The sequence below is a fragment of the Rhincodon typus genome, unplaced genomic scaffold (assembly GCF_021869965.1).
Source record: "Rhincodon typus isolate 14 unplaced genomic scaffold, sRhiTyp1.1 hic_rhity00001496, whole genome shotgun sequence".
NCBI lineage: Eukaryota > Metazoa > Chordata > Chondrichthyes > Orectolobiformes > Rhincodontidae > Rhincodon > Rhincodon typus.
In genome coordinates this window covers 1-25,000 of record NW_025967134.1, presented here as the reverse complement: position 1 = coordinate 25,000, position 25,000 = coordinate 1, and the positions used below count along the sequence as shown (strand labels likewise).

Genomic DNA, 25,000 nt, shown 5'->3' with positions numbered 1-25,000 from the left:
TCTGAAAATAAGCCATATAAAGCAATTAATGGCATGTTCCACCTTTGCTGATTCTTGCTCCTGCTCTGACTTCCCTTAGAGTGAAGACTGGCCGGTTTGTCTCTCTGCCCCTTCTTATTGATTAAATGAAAATTCTACATGTCTGACAGGAGATTCCAATCAGGACTCTTTCAGAAATGTACAGTGGTACAGAGTTTAGAGTGGATGGGGGATATTGGGTCTGGCAGGGGAGGGTGGGTGTTAGGTCCTTGGGTGGGGGTCAGTGGGAATCAGGTCCAGAATGGGGGAGGGGAGTAATGGCAGCAGGTCGGGTGCAAGGGAAGGGTGAAATGGGGGAATGTAGGAGTGGGTCCGGAGCAGGGGAATGGGGTGAGTGGTGGCATGGTGGCACATCAAATGCAGGGAAGGGGTGGTTACTGGGTTCAAAGCAAAGAAAGGATTGAACAGGGAAATAGGGGAGGGGGCTGGAGTAGCTGGGGGGGGGGGGGAGTGGGGGTACTGTACTCCTAGTATGCCAAGGGCATTGGAAAGCTTCAGCACTTCCGCTGTCACAGGCCAATTCTTGTGATCCCTTAAGAAACTGGAAGGCCAACTACTTATGGTTGTTTGAATTGGCAGAGTCTAGAAAACATTAATTCAGGGAATGCTGTTTGGTAGCAGCCCTATTATTTAGAATTAATCCACAGGCAAAATAGCTTGTCCACAATAATGTATCAAGTAAATTTCTAGTCATACTGTATTATTAAATTTCAGTCTAAAACCATAAGAACATAAATTGTTGATGAACAGCTATCATTACCCTACCTTAAATATTTCTGCATCTGGTATCCCTGGTACAGGTTCTTGAACGTAGGACAGATTCTGTTCTGTAAAAAATTGCTTTATTGCAATTTCAGATATTTCTACCCCAACAATAGTGTGCCCCTGATCAGCAAGCCTGCAGACAAGAGATCAAATGAAGAGGCTCTGTTATCTTCCATAGGCAAGAGAATCTTAGAACTCAGGAGTTCATTGTTCAAAACATACATATCAATGCAAAATTTGAAACACTCATCTCAAAAAGTTTCTCAGTTGTATTTTTATGCTTTATCAATGCAGCAATAAAATAACTGTGATGCAGCCTTTATTTTTGATTGAATCACATGTTTCACAGTAACTCAATTAAAAGAATCAATTTTGGCTGCTTGAAAGTTGTCCTAATATCACATAAATCTCAATATCTAAACCGGAGTCAACACAGTCCACAGCACTGCACTGACCATGAGCATATATTGAAATCAGTGTGAGATCACAAACAACCAAGTTGAATGAGGACAGACAGTTTACTCAGTCAGATTACTACTCAGGCAGTGAAGATGAAAATCCACTTCAAAAGCTCACAAACACAATAACTTTGTGCCTAGTGAATGAAGTTCTCAAAAGGAGTTTCAAAAGTTCAAGATATGCTCACTGAATAAAGGGTAAAGTACTATAGTCCTACTCTCTCATGACAGAGACACAACTGATGGTGATTTAACCTGAGGGTCACCACACCTCAAGCGAAATGTTGAGACAGGGAGAGGTCCTTCATGGTAATCTCAGCTGGTGAGGTAATTGAACCCAATTGTTGGCATCGCTCAGTATTACAAACAAACCATCCAGCCAACTGAGCGAGCTCACCCTCCACTGATTTTAATCAAAAATAGTAGTTTAAACTTGTGACATCAGCTGTTGTGAGCAGCTACAGATGAAAGAACATTCTGTGCTAGAGGCAGAAGTTCCAGTTGAGCATTCCATGAAGGTTTAGCAGCCATCATCATTAACAACTTGAATTTAACAAGCTTTCAAAAGTAATTCCCTTGAGTTAGAATGGAATAGTAAGAGAAACAAAATGGTGAGTCATAGAACTGTGACATGAACAGAGGTCTGGGGAACTCGTTTCCCAGAGCTGTATTGATGAAGAGCATGGGAGGGGAAAGAAGTCTGGAAAAAGAACATCAAAAGATTTTAAGATAAGAATGAGGACATCAAGCTTAATCAGATATTAATTTGTTGTAAGTAAATATAATGACAATTTTTAAAATAACTTCAATTTTAGAACACATTTTTTAAGTTTAGAGAAACATACCATTGTCGTCTGTGGTAACAAAGTGTGGAGTTGGAGGAACACAGCAGGCCAGGCAGCATCAGAGGAACAGGAAAGCTAACATTTTGGGTCTGGACCCTTCTTCAGAAATAGGGAGGGGATGGGAGCTCAGAAATAAATAGAGAGGAGGGATGGGGCTTGGGTAGGTAGGTGGGATGGTGATAGGTGAGTGCAGGTAGGGAGTGGTGGGGATTGATCAGTGACGTGGGAGGGGTGGATAGGTGGGAGAGAAGATGGACAGGTTGTGTCAGGTCAAGGAGGCAGGGATGAGAGGGAGGGCTGGTCATGGGAGGAGGCTGGGGGTGGGGAGATTTTAAAACTGGTGAATTCCATGTTTAGGCCATCGGGCTGTAGGCTCCCGAGGCGAAATATAAGGTGTTGCTCCTCCAGTTTGTGGGTGGCGTCATTGTGACTGGTTGGGTTTCCAGAATTAAGAGGCATAATCTGAGAATTAACACCAGGCCGTTCAGGAGAGATGTTAGGAAGCACTTCTACACACAAAGTGTGGTAGATGTTTGGAATTCTCTTCTACAAACAGCAGTGGATGCTGAACCAGTTATTAATTTTAAATCTTAGCAAGGGTGTTAAGGGATATAGGCCAAAGACAGGTACATGGAGTATGGACATAGATCAGCCATGATCTCATTGAGTGGCAGAATAGGCTGGAGGGGCTGTATGGCCTACTCCAGTTCCTAAGTTCCTATTTTTGAAAAAAATTAGTTTAATGTCTGTAAGCATCAAATTACAAATTTCAGTCAAAACCATAAATGGTGCTGACAAGTTTAACCCACGGGAAAGAGTTGCAATAGCTAAGACTGCATTTCCAAATGTTAAGAATGTTTGAATAACGAAATGTTAATGGAATGAAGAAGTGTTTCCCCGCTCCCCCACCCCCCCGTCCACCCCGCACCACATCATCAAACATTCAAATGTTTAAAACGTGTTGGTCATTTGCTCACCATTTCATATCCACTGCCTTCCCACAAAGTGGGAAGAAGATACGGATTTGCTTTCTCCCATTTAGCATAACATTCAGGTGTTTCTTCAACATTCTGCAGATAAAGAGCATTTGAAGACAATTATTATTCAATTATACAAAACAATTAAAATTGAAGGTTGTTCAACAGTCGTCAAATAATTTCTTAATTAATAGTGTTGTGGAACTGAAGTGTATCCTAAGGTTTTCTATATTACTCAGACAACATATTTCCAACTTTACATGTTTCTTCCAGGTTGAAAGGGTTGAAAATGTTGGTACGATCATACCTAATCCTCTTTCTCACAATCTACTAACTACCCCCCATCTGACAATCCCTTGGATTTATAAACTGCAGATGGTTTAGGCATACATTTTACTGTCCCACACCTTCACTGCAATCTTGTCCCTCTGCCTTTCTCCTTTAAAACCATCAAGAACAGCCATGTGGCCAGGCAATGGCAGAAGAGAGAGGCAAAAGAACAGCCAGAGAAGAAGAGGCAACACCATTACTCATTTTCACACTTACAGCCAGAAGCTCAGATACTAGCATTATGCACACTTTATAGGGAAGCTTAGAAGCAGAATCTGGATGTGTTAAGACATCAAGGACAAGCAAAATGGAGCCAGGACAGAAAACAAGTGAAGTGTAGAATTGTAGTGGGTGCTGGTAAATTGAGTAAATTTAAAGAGATAGACAGATTTTTAATTAGTAACGGGTTGAAGGGTTATTAGGGACGGGAAGGAGTGTGGAGTTGAGACCGAGATGAGATCAGCTATGATTGGTGGAGCAGTCTTTAGGGGTTGAATTGGCCACTCCTGCTCCTAGTTCTTATGTTCACAGGGGTCAGCTTGCTAGAAGGGCAAGGTCACACACAGGATCCAGAAGATGACTCTGATGGGGTGGTTAATAGAAGGGCACTGATTGCATATTGAAATACTTGATGTACTGTCATGCCTGTCAGAAACCTGTGATCAGTGTCAGGAGCATGGAGGATTCCAGCATTAAAATAACACACAGCTTTCATCGGAGTTTGGAGCCCTTTCCCAATTCCATAAGAACGCTGTGGCCCAACCATGATGCAGCACCTGATAGCTAATGTCTTAGCTTTAATTGCAAGAAGGACAAAAGCTTCTCAAATTCAGGATGCTTCAGTGAAATCTCAGGCAGAAGCCAAACTAGGTTTACTTGCTACCTCACAAGCTCAGTCTGCTGTTGTCTGAAGTGTTCAAAGAGGTGTGCAGGTTATCAAGGTAATCCAGCATTTTATCCTCCAAAACATTACTAGGTTTGTTGAGGTGATGTATCAGGAGAGTGGCAATAGCTTAGTGCAGCACCAAGGACCACGGGCCTTTGTAAGACTGACAGCAATCTTCTTCCTAATACCATCATTTTGCCAGTGCCGCTGCTGTTTCCTATCAGCTTCTCAGCTCAGACCATAGCTGGTCATGCTGAGCTGATCAAGATTCTCTTGTAAGGCCATCTGAGGTCTTCCCCAACTATGCTGCAGTCCCTGGCAGAGCACTGCATAGAAAGATCACAGCAGGCAAAGGCAACACAGAAAACAAATATCAAAGATGATTGCTTGACTTTTGTATGCAATCATTGATAGTTCAATTTATTAATATCATTGAGAATTTTTATTGTGGCTTTTATTTTAGTATTGTGGTCAAGAGGATGCTGCGATGGTTAGTAACAAATGATATACTAACAGATGAGGTATGAGACCGTTAGCAGGTCAGGAATTGTGGTTTTAATCACTTGTACAGTGTATCAGTCAATTACCAACAACCTTGCCACAAAGGTGATGTATTGGTTGCCTCCTGCATCTTCTCAGATGATAACTTTATGGTTAGTGGCAAAGACTATCCCTTCATGATGACAAGATTTTACAGCAGACCATGCAGAACCTTGTCCAACATTCTGCCTCGAGCTCCAGAGTTCCTCCAGAACAGTCCAGGCAGCAGAAGTGTTGTTCAAACACCCCAATTCCCTGCCTGTGTTGCCTGTGCCCAAGTTCCTCAAAAAGGGGATACAAACTATTATATCCGTGTCTGGGAGCAGGTATTTTCTGTAGAATCTTTGCAGTCAGGACCAAGTTCTTCGGGGCATCCCTACAGTCTTCAACTTTAAACATGCCATTAAATAATTCTATAAACTCAGCAAGTAGAAATCAATCAGCAAGTATTCTAAAAGTGAGATTTTTAAATTGTGTTCGGTGGCGGGGGGAGAGGGAAGTGTGTGTGTTGGGGGGTGGGCTTGTCCTCAGTGTTTTGAATGTGTTTTAGAGATAAAAACATCTGGTGCCCATAGACCCAGAATGGCTGTGCCAATGAGAAATCGGTAATACACACTGCTTTGTTGAACAACCAAATAACAACCAAAACGAATCCCCCTCGTCCTCACGTACCACCCCACCAACCTCCGGATCCAACGCATCATCCTCCGACACTTCCGCCATCTGCAATCCGACCCCACCACCAAAGACGTTTTTCCTTCCCCACCCTTATCTGCTTTCTGGAGGGACCACTCTCTCCGTGACTCCCATGTCCGCTCCACACTCCCCTCTAGCCCCACCACACGCGGCACTTTTCCCTGCAACCACAGGAAGTGCTACACCTGCCCCTACACCTCCCCCCTCACACCCATCCCAGGCCCTAAGAAGACTTTCCACATCAAGCAGATGTTCACCTGCACATCTGCTAATGTGGTATACTATATTCACTGTTCCAGATGTGGCCTCCCCTACATCGGGGAAACCAAGCGGAGGCTTGGGGACCGCTTTGTGGAACACCTACGCTCGGTTCGCAACAAACAACTGCACCTTCTAGTCGCGAACCATTTCAACTCCCCCTCCCATTCCTTAGACGACATGTCCATCCTGGGCCTCCTGCAGTGCCACAATGATGCCATCCGAAGGTTGCAGGAACAGCACTTCATATTTCGCTTGGGAACCCTGCAGCCCAATGGTATCAATGTGGACTTCACAAGCTTCAAAATCTCCCCTCCCCCTACCGCATCCCAAAACCAGCCCAGCTTGTCCCCACCTCCCTAACCTGTCCTTCCGCCCACCCATCCCCTCCTCCCACCTCAAGCCCTACCCTCATCTCCTACCTACTAACCTCATCCCGCTCCCTTGACCTGTCCGTCCTCCCTGGACTGACCTATCCCCTCCCTAACTCCACACCTACATTCACCTTTACTGGCTCCACCCCGCCTCTTTGACCTGTCTGTCTCCTCTCCACCTATCTTCTCCTTTATCCATCTTCTATCCACCTCCCCCTCTCTCCCTATTTACTTCAGAATCCCCTTTCCCTCCCCCATTTCTGAAGAAGGGTCCAGGCCCAAAACCTGCACTTTCCTGCTCCTCTGATGCTGCTTGGCCTGCTGTGTTCATCCAGCTCTACAGCTTGTTATCTCAGATTCTCCAGCATCTGCAGTTCCTACTATCTCTGCTTTGTTGAAGTTTCATATTGGCTGCAGACGGTCTGAACCATTTCCAAACATGGGCCTCGTTTAACTATTGTGTGTGATCTGCGACCATCAAACAATAGCTTGCTGGTTATGGGTCAGTGGGAAATTAGTTGGCTCTTGTGTGATGCAGGCTGGCAGGTCACTGCTGGGGTGGGGAAGGAAACTTGTGTAATCAAGAAGTGGATGGGATGTTCCTGAATTCTCACCACTGCCTGTTCGTTGGCCAACTGCATATTTTAAGCATGAGAAGTGGACAACTGGCTGTTGAAAATACCCTCCAGTAAGCAACCACTTAATCTAATTAGCATTGTTCTGAAATTTTTCAAAAGTATTTGTGTTGTATTGAAAAGTTTTGTGTCACAGCATTATTGTTTCACTCTGCTTTTGTATGTGTTTGTACCTGATGGTGAATGATTTGATTACTAGAGGGTTTATTTGGTTAACGTAATAGAAAGGGACAGCTCCAATGGTCTTTCATTGCTGAAGGAGACTTGATGGACACAGTTTAATACTGTAAGGTGACTGAACCACAAGACTGTTTAAGACTTGCAATGAAATATGAATGTAGCACTCACTCATGGACTTCATTGAGATGAAATCCAATTTGTTGCTTCTCCCAACTTGCAATCCAGTGTTCCAGAGTCAGGTCAGCAGGCTTCTTTCTTTGCAAAATTTCTAATGTCTTACCAACTGCATCTGCTTCTGTAGACATAGCTAGTTTGTAAAAGTGGACATTAGATATTTACACAATATAGCAAAAATATCCAAAAAATAAAATATCACAGCTTTCACTGTTTCAAGCCAAATGTAATTCTCAATGTGCATTTTTTTTTTTCCCAGGAGATTTGTTCAGAATTTCAGGCATGGCTAAATTTAAACACAAGAATTCCTACCTGGAGAAGATAATATTTAATCAAAATAATGGACTGAAAAGTGAGTGCACAATAAAAGAACACTATGCAATATATACAATACTATGCTATCTGTTCTCCGATAACGCAACAAATTGCTAAGAAGAGTCAGTAATCAGATCTACAATTGTTTATTTTCATGGGTGTGCAAGGAGACTTTGTTTTATCACCATGAACTATAAAACTAACTCATGGGTTACAGACATTTCACAAGCATTGTCTGTGATGCATACAAGGCCAGCTCTAACTTGCTAATTGTGCAGCTTCTGCACTCTGACTTGTCGAGCAGAAGTCTATTGACTTAAGATTTGAAACTGAAATCATTAATTGCACTTGCATATACAGCTTTTTATGGGGGTTTCACATTCCTACCACTATGTGACTTGAATGGTATTTCATAATTTCTCTCCTAAATGGCCTAGCTCTGAATTTATCTGAGACTCCCCCAGCAGAGGAGATGCAGAACACACTATTTCAAATGTATTCACAAAAATCTGGTGGAAATTATCCGGATATCATCCTTTTCTTTAAAATAAAGTCCATAAGGAGTCCTCATGTGACTATAAAGATATCAAGCTAGCCCTAGGATCCATTTGAATGAATACAGGATGAGTGCAGCTCCAACATTCAAGAAACTCAACACCTTCCAAGGCAAAGCAGTCTGGTAGACTGGCACCCAAGCCTGTGAGGCCCTCTGAGGTCTCCCTCATTGAAAATTAGCAGCCTTCCACCAGTTGTGCTGCAACCCCGGCATAATGTTGCAGGACAGCACCACAGCAGGCAAAGGCAACACAGAAAACAAACATCAAGGTAATGCACAAGGGTAATTATGTGACTTTTGTATGCAGTCATGGACAGTTCAATTTATTAATTTCATTCAGAGTGTCATTGTTGCCTTTATTTTAGTATTGTGGTCAGGAGAATGCTGCGATGATTAGTAACAAATGGACGATGAGGTATGAGACTGTTGGTGAATGGGGGAATTGTGGCTGTAATCACTGGTAGACTTGGATACATCAATTTTCAACAACCTTGTCACAAAGGAGCTGTGTTGGTTGCCTCCTTCATCTTCTGAGATGATCACTTTATAGTTAGTGGCAAAGACTGTTCCTTCATGATGGCAAAATTTTACAGCAGACTATGCAGAAGCTTGACCAACATTCTGCCTGCTGCTTCTGACACACCGTAGCAGCTGTGTGTAGCACCTAAGAGATGCACCTCAACAATTGATCACAACTCCTTCAACAGCATCTTTCAAACTCATGACCTCTAACATCTCAAAGAACAAGGGCAGCAGATACATGGGAACACCGCCACCTTTAAGCCTTTTTCTCCAAGCCACTCACCATCCTGGCTTGGAAATATACCACCATTCCTTCAGTGTCAGTGCATCAAATTCCTGGAATCCCCATTCCTAACAGCACTGAACATATTTATCCCCTATGAACTACTACAATGTAAGAAGGCAGCTCACCAATGGAAATTAGGCATGGGCAATAAATGCTGCCAAGCCTGTGGTTCCCACATCCTGTAAACAATTAAACAATAATTTAGAACTACAAATTGTATGGAGCATAACTATTAATGTGGTATTTTTGCACTGAATGACCTGTTTCCAGCTTTTGATCTTTGTGTAATAAAGGTGACAAATGCTACTTGTGATTGGGACAAGTGTAAACATTTAATGTGTCAGGCATTATCACCCCTGAGCTCAAAGCTTTTGCAGTCAGGTTCTCCTCCAGGATTTCATAGGATCACAGAATTGTTACAGCATAAAGAAAGAGGCTAATTGCTCCATCTTTTCCTTGCCTGCTATCAAGATGAACAATAAAACAATGTGCAGTTCCTCAGCACATCCTTCCTTTTCAGACAGTAATCTGATTCTCTTCTTCAGTTGAAGTTGCCTCTACCACACTCACAGGAAGTACATTCCAGATCTTAAATGTTCATTGGGTGAAAGTTTTCTCTTCATGTCTCCGTTGCTTCTTTTGACAATCATCCTAAATGTGTGTTTGAAGGTCATGAAAAGATATTTATAAATGTAGGTTTTATGACTAATGATCTTAATTTCATTTTTTGAGCAATATTTAAACCAGTACACAGGGAATGTCCTATTGAATGTCGCATATGTGGACTTTCACAAGATGTGTTAAGGTTAATAAATTTAGGAAATTGTAAGCAAACTGTGGACCTGGTTGAGAGGTGTCTCACAACAGTGTGTATTGGGGCTTTAACTTTTCATTACATTTACTGATGACTTACTTACTACAATAGAAGATCATTTATCCAAGTATGCTGATAACAGAAAGATTGTTGACATAATATGTATGCAGATTAGTCGGGAGCTTAAAAGTACAAGAACACTCTAATAGATTGGGGGGCAAAACTATGTGAGATGGATTTCAATGCAATTAAGTAAAAGTCAACCATTTTTAGACCAAAACAGGATGGATCTGATTTTTTTAAATGGTGAAAAACTAGCATCAGTGGAAACTCCAAGAAATTTAGGGTCTATGGACATACAGCACTGAAATGCAGAAAGTCAAGTACAAAAGAAAAATCACCAATACCAATGAAATGTTACCTGTCATAACTGGAGGTGTAGAATATAACAGGAAGTTTTGCTACAATCATATAAAGCACGGATTATATCATATTTGATGATTGTGCTTTATACAGTTTTGGGTGATGCACTTTAGAAAGGATATACCGACAGGAAGAAATGCAGCATAATTTCACCAGAATGTTGCCAGCGTTCCCAGCTTTCAGTCAGTAGACTTCTCAGACTCTACTGGATGTAAGACACCTTTTCAAACAGGGTACTAATTATGGATCGGCTCCTCAATTATAATGATGCATATTATTTATAATATGGAAACAGTGTTAATAGTTTTTAAGAAAAGAGGTGTTTACTTAGAGCAGCAATCTGAAAACTATTTCACTGATGTAGGCTGTGATGAAATAGACAACACAAAGATAAGACAAAGATAAATGTAACTCCACTAATATTGTTAATGGCATACATAGATAATTAGTTCACAGATCATATCCGATCCAAGTAGCTACTGCTCAAATCAACATCAGTTTCTGTTCTGGTAAAAATATTCTCATATATGGAACTCCAATTCTCTCTCCACAGGCATTGCGAGACCTGCTGAGTATTTCGAGAATCTTCTGTTTTTATTTAAGATTACAAGCATCTGCAGTATTTTGCTTTTATGGAACAGCAGCCTCAACTATTTAGATGTTTAATAAACTCATAACAGGTTATTATTGTAATTTAAGAAATACGTTTCTATAAATGCACGTTTGTTTCCTTCCAGTTCTATTCCAGAATGCTCATATGCCTTGGAACTATATACAGACCTATATAAACCTAGTCCAGTTTCGATTAATATAAAAACATAACGATTTAAGAAATAGAAGTACGTTTAAGCCTGAACCCTGAAGAAAAGTCATACCAGATTCAAAACATTACCCCTGTTTGTCTCGCTACAGAAGCTACCAGACACTCTGTTTGTTTCAGATTTCTAACAACTGCAGTATTTTGGTTTTATTAAACTGTACATCGTAAACCAGATGTGACCCCACCAATGTCCTGTGCAGTTGTAGGAGTTCTTCCCAATTTTTATACTTCACCACCTTGCGATAAAAGGCCAACACTCTGTTTGCCTTCCTAATCACTTGCTGACTTTTTGTCTTTTGTTAACAGGGACACCAAGATCCCTCTGTGCTGCTCCATTCTGCACCTCTCCAATGAAATAATATTCTACTCTCTCATTCTTTCTGCTGAAGTGGGCACCTCATATTCTTTTCTCATTGCACAACCACCCATTACAGGTATTAATCTAGTAACATTTTTAAACTGCTTCCTTAAATAAGGAGGCAATACTGCACACAGCACTCTAGATCTGTCCTCCAGGTTAGTATGCTGGTACAGCAGGTAATTAAGAAAGCTATGGAATACGATCCTTTATGAGAGGAATTAAATATAAAATAAAGAATGTAATGCTTCAGTTATGTAGGGCATTGGTGAGACCACATCTTGTATACTGTGTGCAGTTATGGTCTCCTTATTTAAGGAAGGATGCAAATGCATTGCAGGAGGATCAGTGGGCGTTTACTAGATTGATATTTGGAATGAGTGGGTTGCCTAATAAAGAAAGGTTGGACAGACTAGGCTTGTTTCAGCTGGAGTTCAGAAGAGTGAGGGTTGAGTTAATTGAATGACATAAGATCCTAGATTGTTTTGAGAAGGAAGGCCATGGAAAGGGTCTTTCCTCATGTAGTCAATCCAGACTATAAGCACTGTTTAAAAATTCGGCATCATCCTTTTTGAACAGAGAAAGAGAATTTTTTCTCTAAGAAAGTTGTGTGACTTCAGAACTCTCTGTCGTGAGTCATTGAATATTTTTAAGGCAGAAGTAGGTAGATTCTCATTTGACAAGGGCCTCCAAGATAAGTAATTAGGAACGTGGAATTAAAAAAAAAACAGATCAGCCATGATGCTATTGAATAATGGAACATATCTTTGGGGCGGAATTTAATCTCCAAAGTAAGCAAGCTTAGTCTGCTCCTAATTTGCATGTTCATGTCTCACTAATGCCCTGTAGAACTGAAGCATACCATCCCTACTTTTGCATTCAATTCTTCTTACAATGAACAATAATATTCTATTAGCTTTCTTAATTACTTGCAGCATGCTAGTCTTTTGCAACTGATGCAGTAGCACACCCAGATTCCTCTGCATGTCAGAAATTTGTAATCTCTCAAGATTTACAATTTTACATTTTCTCACATTATAGTTCATTTGCCCTGCCTAAATATTGTAAATTTCTTTGTAGCCTCCTTAACTTGTTTTCACAACTTACTTATCCATCTATGGTTGTGTCATCAGGAAACTTAGCATAATTCCTTTTGTGCCTTCATCCAAGTCATTTACATGTTCCCTGTGGCACACCACTGAGCACATCATGCCAACCAGAAAATTACTAATTTATAACCACTCTGCTTCCGGTTATCTAGTGATTCTTCTATCCATGCCAATATATTACTGCCTACACAATGAGCTTTCATCTTCTACAATAACCTTTGATGTGGAACCTAATCAAATGCCTCTGGAAATCTATGTAAAGTACAATAACCAGTTCATCTTTATCGACAACACATTTTATTTCTTCAAAGAATTCCAATAAATTGATTAAATACAGGTTCACACTAACTCTAAACCTAACCTTATCGCAGGTTCACAAAACCATGTTGACTCTGTTTGATTATCTTGAACTTTTCTAAATGCTTTGCCATAATACCCTTAATAATAGCTTCGAACATCTTTTCCAATGACGTATGTTAAACTAAATGGCCAATGGTTTCCTGCTTTCTGTCTCCCCTTTTCAAATAAAGGAGTAACATTTGCTATTATCCAATCAAACTGAACTTTTCCAGCATCTAGGGAATTTTGGAAAATTAAAACCGTACAACAGTATTTGAATAGCCACTGCTTTTAAGATCCTAGGATAAACTCCATCAGAACCCAGGACGTGGCAGCGGCAGCTGCAGTTCCAACAATTTACTCAGCACCGCTTTGGTGACAGTGATTTTCCTGAGCTCCGCCCTCCCGTCCAGTTTTTGATTTACAGCTATTTGTGGTACTTTATTTGTCTCCTCTATAATAAAGACCGATGCAAAATACCTGTTCAAATAATCTACCATCTCCTTATTTTCCATTATTAACTTTTTTTTACAGACTGGGGGGAGAAAGGCTGTGGATTTCATAATTCTTAATCTTTTTCTTGGAGTAGTTGAGTCATGCGAAAGAGGAAGAGTCCCAATCTCTCTCCAGCCATTTAGCACAACTCAGCATGGGCTATTCTCTGAAGCCAAGCCAATTAAAATTAAACAAAAATATCCAGGACAGATGAGCAGCATCAGATTGTCCCCAGTTCTTCGAAAAAAAGTATCACTAGACTTAACGTGGTGGAGATTTGATATCTTCTAATTTCAATCCTTTCCTGTGCCTCAACTCTGTGGCAATGGTTGACTCACTTCGCCTTCCGTGGAAAACGAATTAGTCAACTGAACTGTACGAAGCCAAGCAAATGATGTGAAGCGATACTACTGTTTAAAACAAATGTTATACCAATTTCTACGCGAGGAGGAGGGGGATGATGGCTCAAGGAGCGTGCGACAATTTTCGAGACTGCATTTTCCTGAAGACAATAAACAGCATCGATCGCCAAATCAGTGGATGATAGCAAAGTTAAATCGACACCCGAATATACCTCGTTGTACCAGAAATGATGAGTTCATTCGCAAACGTTCAAATCTTAGGCAGAGACAGGACACTAGCTTCCCAGCACAGTACAAAGTGGCAGTTTGCAACCAGCCAGCAAGTGGCAGAATTAGTTATTTCTTAAATTGTTCATAAACTATTAATAAAATATACTAATACTACAAATGACTGTTCATATATTTTCTACAAAACCAATATTTTAAAACTAATTATAGTGAAAAATTATCACCTGATCTCCTGGAAAGCTGTCAGTTACGTACTCTTTAACTCTTCTAAGTCCAAAGTTCACATTATCTGAGCTCAATAACATTGGTAATAAAACACATCTTACACTTCCTGCTTCCGACAAACGATACTTTCGAAGTGCCGTGAGCACCCTCTAGTTTGGAGGAGTTCAATGAAGATGTTGCAGTGTTAATTGTGCAAGGAAGACCTCAGAAATCGACCCTGCTTACCATCCAGTTAGCAGAGGTCCGCTCGCATGAGGGAGGGGTGCTATTGCTCTTTTTTTCAGACTCTCGGTTGGGAAAGGAAATGAATAGCCTGCCGCTGATGATCGTTGCGTTTCGCTTCAACCGAAAACCGCTATTTCCCATGGCCAGACAGTGGTTTCTCTACTATGGAGGGGAGTTGCGAGTTGTAACCTGCCGAATTCCCGAGATAAAGAAATTAAAAATTCGGATAGGTAATTCCTCCACGCCCAGAACTCTCCAAAAATATCAATTTTTAGTTGGACAATGTGGAGGGTGTCTGCAGTTAATAGTTGGCCAGGAAAAGTTAGGTAACCAAAAACCTCATGTAACTTCTAAGTAACTGTTAACCTGAGCCCAACTTACCCAGCTAACCCCCAAACACACCTTCGCCCGACTCCTTGCACTCCTCCAAACCCCGAACCCTCCCAGACCTGATAATACGTCCGTCCCCAACAAAATAACGCTTCCTCCCCCTAGGATCCGATTATCCGGCCCCCACAGCCCAGCAACTCCCCTCTCCAGGGCCCTGCACCTATCTGCTCAGGACCTGACACCAGTTCTCCACCCTGCACCTTCCCCCTCCCAGGATCAACATCTCACCTGCCAAAAGCATAACTGCCTTTCCCCTTGCATCCCAACACCTCCTTTGACCCCCACCCCCCCACCACAACCTCAGAACATAACTCCCTCTCCCCCAATTCTTGTCACCTTCAGGATCTGACACCCTCCCTCCCAGGACCCGACTCACCCCTTTCCTACCAACTGACCTGAGAGACCCTTCTCCTCTCCAGCCCCCTCAGGAACCCAATACCCTCTGACCATGCTGACCGATCCTAAACACTCAATTGGTAACCTGGAACCCTACCAGCTTGGCGCCTTATTAACCCAACAGTTAACCCAAATGGCAACTGACTTACCTGATACCATTCCCACCTGGCTTCCTAACTTCACACTTACCTTATACATTTCACAGGAGCTGTCAAAGTGGGTGTCTGTGCTGCTGGACATTTAAATCATGAAATGCAGCTAATAGTGCCATGAAACTGTGAGCATGACTTGCCTTCCATTGAATATCCAGCACTATGAGGACACAGTTGGATTTAAAGTACCCTCCTCATGACTGGAATCTTCTGCCAAAAGTGTGGAGCTATTTCTTAAGAGAAAGAAGTAGGACTGAGAGGCAATCTGACTATGATTGCCGACCTCAGAAAATCTGACCCAATATTTATCTCTCAGCTAACAGCACTAAAACATGTCTGCTCATTTTCTTGTTGCTGTTTCTGTCCAGTTTAAATTCCCTACATTACTAAAGTAACTGCATTTGTTTTGATTCCAGAAGTGACTGTCAAATTAGAAACTTTTTTTGTTTAAAGTAGACAAAGTTGACAGCCCAGATACTTACTGAGAAAATAAAATCACCATATTCTACTGTCTTGAACAAACAAATGAAACTTTACTATACAAGATTAGAAAAGTAAGAACAATCTATGACATATATATTCAATCTATACTCTAACATTTAGAATTAACATGAGGTAAATATGATTTAACAGGTAAATGGTAGTCAAACACTCCACATACAGCACTTTTGGCAATGCGGGAGGCCTAGGATGTACATGTCGTCCAAGGAGTGGGAGGGAGAGTTGAAATGGATCGCGACTGGGAGGTGCAGTTGTTTGTTGCGAACCGAGCATAGGTGTTCCACAAAGCAGTCCCCAAGCCTCCGCTTGGTTTCCCCGATGTAGAGGAGGCCACAACGGGAACAGCGAATACAGTATACCACATTAGCAGATGTGCAGGTGAGTATCTGTTTGATGTGGAAGGTCTTCTTAGGGCCTGGGATGGGGGTGAGGGGGGAGGTGTAGGGGCAGGTGTAGCACTTGCTACAATTGCAGGGAAAAGTGCCGGGGGTGGTGGGGCTGGTGGGGAGTATGGAGCAGACAAGGGAGTCACGGATAGAGTGGTCCCTCTGGAAAGCAGATAAGGGTGGGGAGGGAAAAATGTCTTTGGTGGTGGGTTCAGATTGCAGATGGCGGAAGTGTCAGAGGATGATGCGTGAAGTATGAGATGCTGTTCCTGCAGCCTTCGGGTGGCATCATTGAAATATAAGATGCTGTTCCTGCAGCCCAAGGGTATCAATGTGGACTTCACAAGCTTCAAAATCTCCCCTCCCCCGACCGCATGCCAAAACCAGCCCAGCTCATCCCCGCCTCCCTAACCATTCCTCCCACCTCAAGCCCCAGCCCCATCTCCTACCCACTAGCCTCATCCCGCCTCCTTGATCTGTCCGTCCTCCCTGGACCGACCTATCCCCTCCCTAACTCCCCACCTACATTCACCTTTACTGGCTCCAACCCCGCCTCTTTGACCTGTCTGTCTCCTCTCCACCTATCTTCTCCTTTATCCATCTTCTATCCGCCTCCCCCTCTCTCCCTATTTATTTCAGAATCCCCTTCCCTTTCCCCATTTCTGAAGAAGGGGCTCGACCCGAAATGTCAGCTTTCCTGCTCCTCTGATGCTGCTTGGCCTGCTGTGTTCATCCAGCTCTACACCTTGTTATCTCATTAAAAATCAATTTCCTTTCAAGGGATTCCAATGCTCCACTTCTGAAGACTTTGCATGGAGCCCAGTCAAAGCCTCCCTAACTCATATTGCTTGCATCTTACTGCTTCTATCTCTTCTCCAGAGAATGAAATTCCCAGTATTCCTGAGGTTGCTCATTATTGGCGAAATTTCAACTTTTATCAAACAGTGAGCTGAATGTTTCTAAACTCCAAGCTTTCCCAGCTGCATCAAGAAAATATTACTTGTGGACTGCCTGCAATCCACTATCAATAGCTTCCATGGGCTTTTCGTGCCCTAATTGCCTGGAGTCTGTTAACAGCAGCACTTGTGTTTCCTGGAACCACTTTTCTGCTTCAGCACTCTCTGATCTTCAAACTACAACACTGAGCTCTGAACTGCATCTAACTTCTTTCTCAATGAACACTGATATATCCAACTCCATGGTAACATGGATTGCCCTGTGCTATCCTTATCCGATCTTGAGGCTAAGTTGCAATTTTGTCATTGATCTGATGAAGTAAATGGGTTTACAGCCTTTTAGATTTCAGTGAAAGCTTTTAATCGCACATGTTCAGCTCAGCCGGCCCAGCTGTTGTTTCTAATCTGGTCTTTCTAGCTTTTATGTCTTAAAGCAACGTGGCTCCAAGATGCTTGAGACACATATATCACATCTTCTACTATCAGACTTTAATTACTAAAATCTAAAAATTATATACTAGAGTACATGAACCATGCAATAGAGATTCACACTGCATTTATAAAACACCTCACTGGCTGTAATGCAAGAATTTATCACTAAGAACATAAATTCAGCAAGGGAGGAAAGAGATGGAATGAGAGGGTCAGTGAGGAAGGGAGAGGCTGCAAGACTCAGTGAAGTGGGGGGGAGAAACTCTGAAGGAGAAGCAAACTGCAAGAGTCCTGAAGAGTGAGGGAGATTTTGGGGAAAATAGAGCCTTCTGAGGGAGTGAGAGAAACTGTAGCAGTCAGCAAGGAAGAGAGGAATAATGGTGATCATTTAGGAAGCAAGCAACTGTGGGGGTCAGTGAGGGAAACCAGCAGGGGTCATTGAGGGAGAGTCATAGAGTCATACAGCATAGAGACAGACCCTTCAGTCTAACTAGTCCATGCCAAACATTATCCCGAGCTAAACTAGTCCCATCTGCCTGATCCTGGCCCATACACCTCCAGAGATAGTAGGAACTGCTGATGCTGGAGTCTGAGATAACGAGGTGTAGAGCTGGATAAACACAGCAGCCCAGGCAGCATCAGAGGAGCAGGAAAGCTGACGTTTCGGGTCTGGACCCTTTTCTCTGAAGAAGCGTCCAGACCCGAAATGTCAGCTTTGCCGCTCCTCTGATGCTGCCTGGCCTGCTGTGTTTATCCAGCTATACACCTTCTTATCCAATATCCCTCCAAACCTTTTCTATTCATGTATCCATCGAAATGTCTTTCAAACATTGTAATTGTACCCACATCCACCACTTCCTCGGGAAGTTCATTCCAAACGTGAACCGTCCTTTGTGTAAAAAATTTGCCCCTTATGTCTTTTTAAAATCTCTCTCCTTTCACCTTAAAAATGTGTCCCCTAGTCTTGTAATTCCCCATCTCAGGGAAAAATACAACTACCATCAAGTCTATCTATACCTCTCACTTTATAAACTTCTGTCAGGTCACTTCTCAACCTCCTCTGCTCTAGTGAAAAAGGTCCCAGCCTATCCAGCCTTTCTTAATAACACAAAACTTCCATACCCGACAACATCCTGGTAAAATCTCTTCCGAACCCTTTCCAGTTTGATAATATCCTTCCAATAACTTGGTGACCAGAACTGGACACAGTATTTCAGAAGAGGCCTCACCAATGATCTGTACAACCTCAACATAACGACTCAACTCCTATACATGAAGGATTGAGCAATGAAGGAAAGCATGCCAAATGTCTTTTTAACCATCCTGTCTGACACAAACTTTAAAGAATTGTGTACCTGCACCCCAAGCCCCCTCTGTTCTACAATGCTACCCAAGGCCCTACCATTAATTGTACAAGCCCTACCCTTGTTTGTTGTACCAAAATACAACACCTTGCATTTATCCAGATTGAACTCCATGTGCCATTTTTCAGCCCATTGACCCACTTGATCAAGATCTCTTTGTAATCTTAGAAAACTTTCTTCACTGTCTACAATGCCACAAATTTTGGTGTCATCTGCAAACTTCCTAACCAAGCCTTCTATATTTTCATCCAAATCATTTACATAAATGACAAACAAAAGAGGACCCAAAACTGATCCCTGAAGAACACTGCTGGTCACATGCCTCCAGTCCAAAAAGCAACCCTCCACCATTACTCTCCGTCTCCTGTCATCAAGCCAATTATGTATCCAATTGGCAAGATCACCCTTAATCTCATGCTACCTAACTTTACTAATTTAGACTACCATGCGTAACCTTGTCAAAGGCTTTACTAAAATCCAAATAAATAGCATATACTGCTCTGCCATCATAAACCTTTTTGGTAACTTCCTCAAAAAACTCAATCAAGTTTGTGAGACATGATTTTCCTTGCAGAAAACCATGCTGACTATCCCTAATCAATTTTTGCCTCTCTAAATGTCCATAAATCCTATCTTTTAGAATCACCTGCAACAACTTTGCCACAACCGAAGTCAGACTCACAGGTCTATAGTTTCCTGGTTTCTCCTTACAACCTTTCTTAAAGAAAGGTACAACAATAGCTATCCTCCAGTCATCAGGCAGCTCTCCCATAGTTATGGATGATGATGCAAATAATTTCCTCTCTTATTTCCCACAACATTCTGGGATACATTAGATCAGGTCCCAGAGATTTATCCACCTTTATATTCTGTAAGACCTCCATAACTTCCTCTTTCTGTAATGTGAACCATTTTTAAAACGTCAAAGTTTATTTCTCTGCATTCTCCAGACTCCATTTCTTTCTCCACAATAAAAACTAACACAAAATTTCATTTAGTATCTCTCCCATATCCTGGGTTCAACACAAAGACGACCTTCTTGATCTTTAAGAGTCTCTATTCTCTCTCTAGTTACCCTCTTGCTCTTAATGTATTTATAGAGTTCAAACCGCAGGAATTAAAAAGTGGAGCTGTTTAGCAACTGGGGGTGGGAAAGTTGGGAAGTGAGGAATGTGCCTGACAACTAAACCTTTTAACTAAACCTTAAATTCCCTTAAGTTGTCTGGGTGAATTGACATCCTCTTTTAATTTTTTAAAATCATGATTAAATACTTATTTGTTGGATCATCGTATGTTGTAATTAACAGTGGAACAATCCTCTTGGTATTAACTGATATTGCAATGATGGATTGACTACCCCTGAAAGAATTAGACTTTATATGTCTGAGGAAGTTTTGTTTTTGCATCCTCTCTTAAGAACATAACAACAAGGTGCAGAAGTAGGAAATTCAGCTCCTTGAGCCTGCTCGCTATTCAACATGATCATGGCAGATCTCATCTTGGTCTTAACTCCACTTTCTTGCCCACTTCTCCATAACCCTTCAACCCATTACTAACTAAAAATCTCTCCCCTCCTTAAATTTACTTAATGTCCCAGCGTCCTCCACGCTCTGGGGTAGTGCATTTCACAGATTTACAACCTGTTGAGAGGAATAATTTTTCATCTCGGTTTTAAATCTACTATCCTGTATCCTAAAACTGTGGCCTCTCATTCTAGAGTGTCCCACGAGTAGACAACCTATGTCTACTTTGTCAATACCCTTTAGCATGTTAAATATATACCTCAAATAAATCTCCTCTCATTCTTCGAAATAGCAAGTATTGGCCTAAACTGTTCAATCTCTATACATAAGACGAACCTCTCATTTCTGGAATCAGTCCAGTGAACCTCCTCTGAAGTGCCTCCAATGCAACCATATCCTTCCTCAAGTAAGGGGACCAAAACCGTATACACTGCTCCAGGTGTGGTCTCACTGATGTCTTGCAGCTTGCAACAATGCTTCCCTACTTTTATGCTTGATTCCTTTAGCAATTAATGTCAGAATTCCATTTGCTGAATTTTCCATTAATGCAGTAAGATTGTAATACAAATGTGATGAAAACACATTATCTGTGGCCTCACCAGTCTATGGGATGTGTGCTTGAGATAATGGGTTTCTATGTGTAGAAGTGTATCAGTTACTTTGACTGAATCTTTTGTCTCTCGTGCTAATTTAAATATTACGTGTGCTCTTGCTTTAAGTTTAATAGAACACTGATGATTATTGAGAATATTAATGATTTTTTTCTAATTCTGTATCTGTACAAGTCCAAATACGCCATATGTCTTCCAAATATTCCATCATGACACTTCGGAAACCTGGGACACTTCTAAATGTACTGTTTCTCACTCTGCCATATACGTGTTTGCGTAGGCTGGAGAAGATTTCTTACTGGAGCAGTGCCTTTGAGTGGAAGATAAAATTCTTTATTGAATTTAAAGTTGTGTGTGTATAGTAATCAGATTATACCCTCAGACGTTTGGCAAAACTTGGGAAATTTATTAAAGTTACTTCGGACAGCCAACATTCTGTTTCAAGATTTCTTACAGACTTTCAACGTCTGTTGCAACAGGTATGCCTTTGGGGTTTACAATTAGTGAGTTAACTCCCTCTATGAGGTACTATGTGGTCTTTAATGTAATTATGGTGCTTCTACGGTGATGAGTTTCAGTCTATATCTCATTAAACACGGATTATCACACGAAAAGGTTCAATGACTTGGAAAAACAACTTGTATGTGCAAATGAAAATATTTGCGATCTGGTGTTTAGTTTGGTACTGTATAACTAATTCATGTGTATTCCCTAGTTGCACAGTTGAATCTTTGGAAATCAGCATCTTGGTGTATGTGTCGGCACTCGTTTCAAACACAAGCATCAAGGGTAATGAAACTTGAAATTGGCAGAACAAACCAAATACTGCTGGCTACGCTAATTGTTTGCAATTAGCGCTTTAATGGGGCTGCAGAGGTGTGACTCGTTTCCAAAATGTTTCCAATGTGCCAATTACTGGAATTTAAAAAAAAACTTAATTATAAGTTTAATGTTAAAACATTTAAATACGTACGGACTTTGACATGTGTTCGATTATTTATTTATCGAAAGGAGGAAACCCAACCAATACAAATACATAAGGTAATGTTACCTTGTAACCACACCACCTAATAACGGAGTTTATAAGAATTTAAAAAGTCTCTGCAAACCAAAAAGTTCGAAAGGAAATATTAAAATATAGTATTTTTTGCGGGGCCCTTACTTTACAGGGTGGGGGCGTGGCTTATATTACGTACTACTGAGGAGAAAGTAGTGGGTACTTTTCAAGTGATCAGGCAGTGTCTAGGAAGGAGAATGGTCAATGGCCGAAAACAATACCAGTAGAATTTTAAAAGACTTTAGACGATTTGCCTCCCAAGGCTAGGAGAGGAAAATGCGAGAGTAGGCCTTATCACTTATAGTCAATTCGGGATTGTCTTTGTAAACTAAAATGCCTTTTGATTGTCGTTCGATGTTACAACTTGTCTAAAATTGGGAGAAGCAAACAAATCGGAAGCTTGGAATGCCTTTCTTGTTTCCTATAAAGGCTGCAATTCTGTACAAAGTGCACTGTAATGTATATGTATGACTTGCAGAATTGTAATTTTAAAGGTATTAATTAGTTACAATTTTTGCAGCGGAGACCATTAGTTGTTTACCTGTAACGTTTAGTCCATGTTGATTTTAGTTTGTTGCAGTAAGTCTTAAAATTTAATCTTATTTTGTGATTCATTTAATTTGCTCACTGGGATTTCAAACCTCTGTAGGATTATGATTTCTCTGTAGATCATAACATTACAGAAATTAGAATTCTGTATTATTCACACTAGAATTTACTAAATCATATAAATAATACGAACAGAAAAACAACTTTTCTTACCAGGTGAGGAAGTAAACCCATGATTTTGGGGATAAGAAGCTAATTACTAAACTGCATGTCACTGTTTCAAAGGAATATCTTGCCAAAAGTTTATTGTGCCTGAAATAAACCTGTTCAGATGTAAAATTACACCATGTTTGTTGATAATGCCTTTTGATGGATAAACAGATAATAATTGTGACAATTATTGTTTTAAATATTCTGAATGCACTATCAGTAGCAATTTTTCATCACAAGCATCAGTAACAGAAGGAATTGTCTGAACTGCAAGCATCTTGTATTAAAGTTTGCTTTAAAGCTGAGATTATTGATAGTTTAAAAAATGCAAGGTCAACTACACAAATACAAAGACAAAATGTATTGTTTTTAAAATAATATATTTCTTACTACTATACTCATTGAAAATGTTATTTTTCTACTTAAATATAAATGACTTTTTACATTTTTAGAAAAAAATTAAGCAAAATTAACTTACATTGATGTATAAAATGTACTAAGAGAAAATGACGCAAAACAGCAAAAATGTGATTGTACACAAGTTAGGTCTATTTTAGTTTTGACTTATTTTTGGTCTCCATGATAGTATAATTTCAACACGAGCACTTTATATGCTACATAGGATAATTGTGCAAACTACCTGTGTCACTTGGCAATTTGTAAAGCACTTAGTTTAGAATGCTGCAAATTCATCTTTCAGCTTCCAATTATTAGTTTGAGCTTTTTAAATAAAGCACTTCAGCTCATGGCTATTGATCCTTGACTAGAACTAATGGTCACAGTCTCGGATAAGGGTAGGACATTCAAAATTAAGATGAGGAGTAATTTCTTTACTCAGAGGGCTGTGATCTTGTGAATACTGTCCCTCAAAAGACTATGCACGTTTAATGAGTATCTTCAAACTTGTGATCAATAGGAAGACAAAAGGACAAGGTTTTGAGAGAATATTGGAAACTAGGCGGGAGGTTAAAAAGTAGGTTCTCACAGGTAGTAATATCTGGATTATTCTCAGTGCCATGTGCTAGTGAAAGTAGGAGTAGGAGGATAGAGCAGATAAATGCGTGCCTGAGGAACTGGTGCAGGGGAAAAGGATACACATTTTTGGATCATTGGAATCTCTTCTGGGATAGAAATGACCTTTGAAAGAGGGATAGGTTGTACATGAACTGGAACGGGGTGAATATATTGGCAGGGAAATGTGCTAGAACTATCCAGGAAGATTTAAACCATTAAGGGTGTGGGGTGAGCTGCGGAGAGAGCGCGAGAAAAGGGATCAGTCTGAGGCTGGTGCAATTGGGAAAGGGAGCAAGTCAAATAGTCAAGACAGGCAGGCACAAAATAGAGAATGAGATAGGACTGATGAATTAAAATGCACTTATTTCAATGCAAGAGGCCTGACAGGTAAGGCAGATGAACTTGGAGCATGGTTGGGATAATGGAACTGGGAAATCATAGCTATTAGAGAGATGTGACTCAGGGATGGACAGGACTGTCTGCTCAATATTCCAGGGTTTAGATGCTATAAGAAGGATAGAAAGGGGGGCAAGAGAGGAGGGGGGAGTGGCATTTTTGATTAGGGATAACATTGCAGCTGTACATAGGGAGGATATGTACACAGGGAGTACATCTGGTGATGTTATTTGGGTGGAACTGAGAAATAAGAAAGGGATGATCACCTTATTGGGATTGTACTGGAGGAACCCCCCGCCCCACCTTCCCCCAGATAGTCAGCAGGAAATTGAGAAACAAATTTGTAAGGAGATCTCAGTTATGTACAAGAATAATAGGCAGGTAAATGGTAGGGGATTTTAACTTTCCAAACATAGACTGGGACTGCCATAGTGTTAAGGACTTGGATGGAGAGGAATTGTAAGTGTATACAAGAAAATTTTCTGATTCCGTAGGTGGATGTACTTACTACAGAAGGAGCAAAACTTGACCTACTCTTGGGAAGTAAGGCAGGGCAGGTGGCTGAGGTGTCAGTAATCCATAACTCCATTAGTTTTAAAATAGTGATGGAAAAGGATAGGCCGGATCTAAAAGTTAAAGTTCTTTTGGAAGAAGGCCAATTTTGACAGTATTAGGCAAGAACTTTCAAAAGTTAATTGGTGGTGGAAATGCACAGGTAAAGGGACAGCTGGAAAATGTGAAGCCTTCAAAATGATATAACGAGAGTCCAGAGACAGTATGTTCATGTTAGGCTGAAGGGCAAGGCTGGTAGGTGCAGGGAATGCTTGAT

General features: G+C 41.0%; 1 protein-coding gene across 1 annotated transcript; it reads right to left on the bottom strand.

The window, feature by feature from the left end:
• Positions 1–804: 804 nt before the first annotated feature.
• On the bottom strand, positions 805–14,252 carry LOC125481268 (thiopurine S-methyltransferase-like; the record flags this gene model as incomplete). Its single annotated transcript, XM_048592590.1, has 4 exons — positions 14,009–14,252; positions 7,152–7,290; positions 3,085–3,177; positions 805–937 (listed from the first exon to the last, which is right to left on the bottom strand). Coding segments are annotated over exons 2-4 (363 nt in total), but the record flags the coding sequence as incomplete, so codon positions are not given.
• Between the last annotated feature and the right edge of the window lie 10,748 nt (positions 14,253–25,000).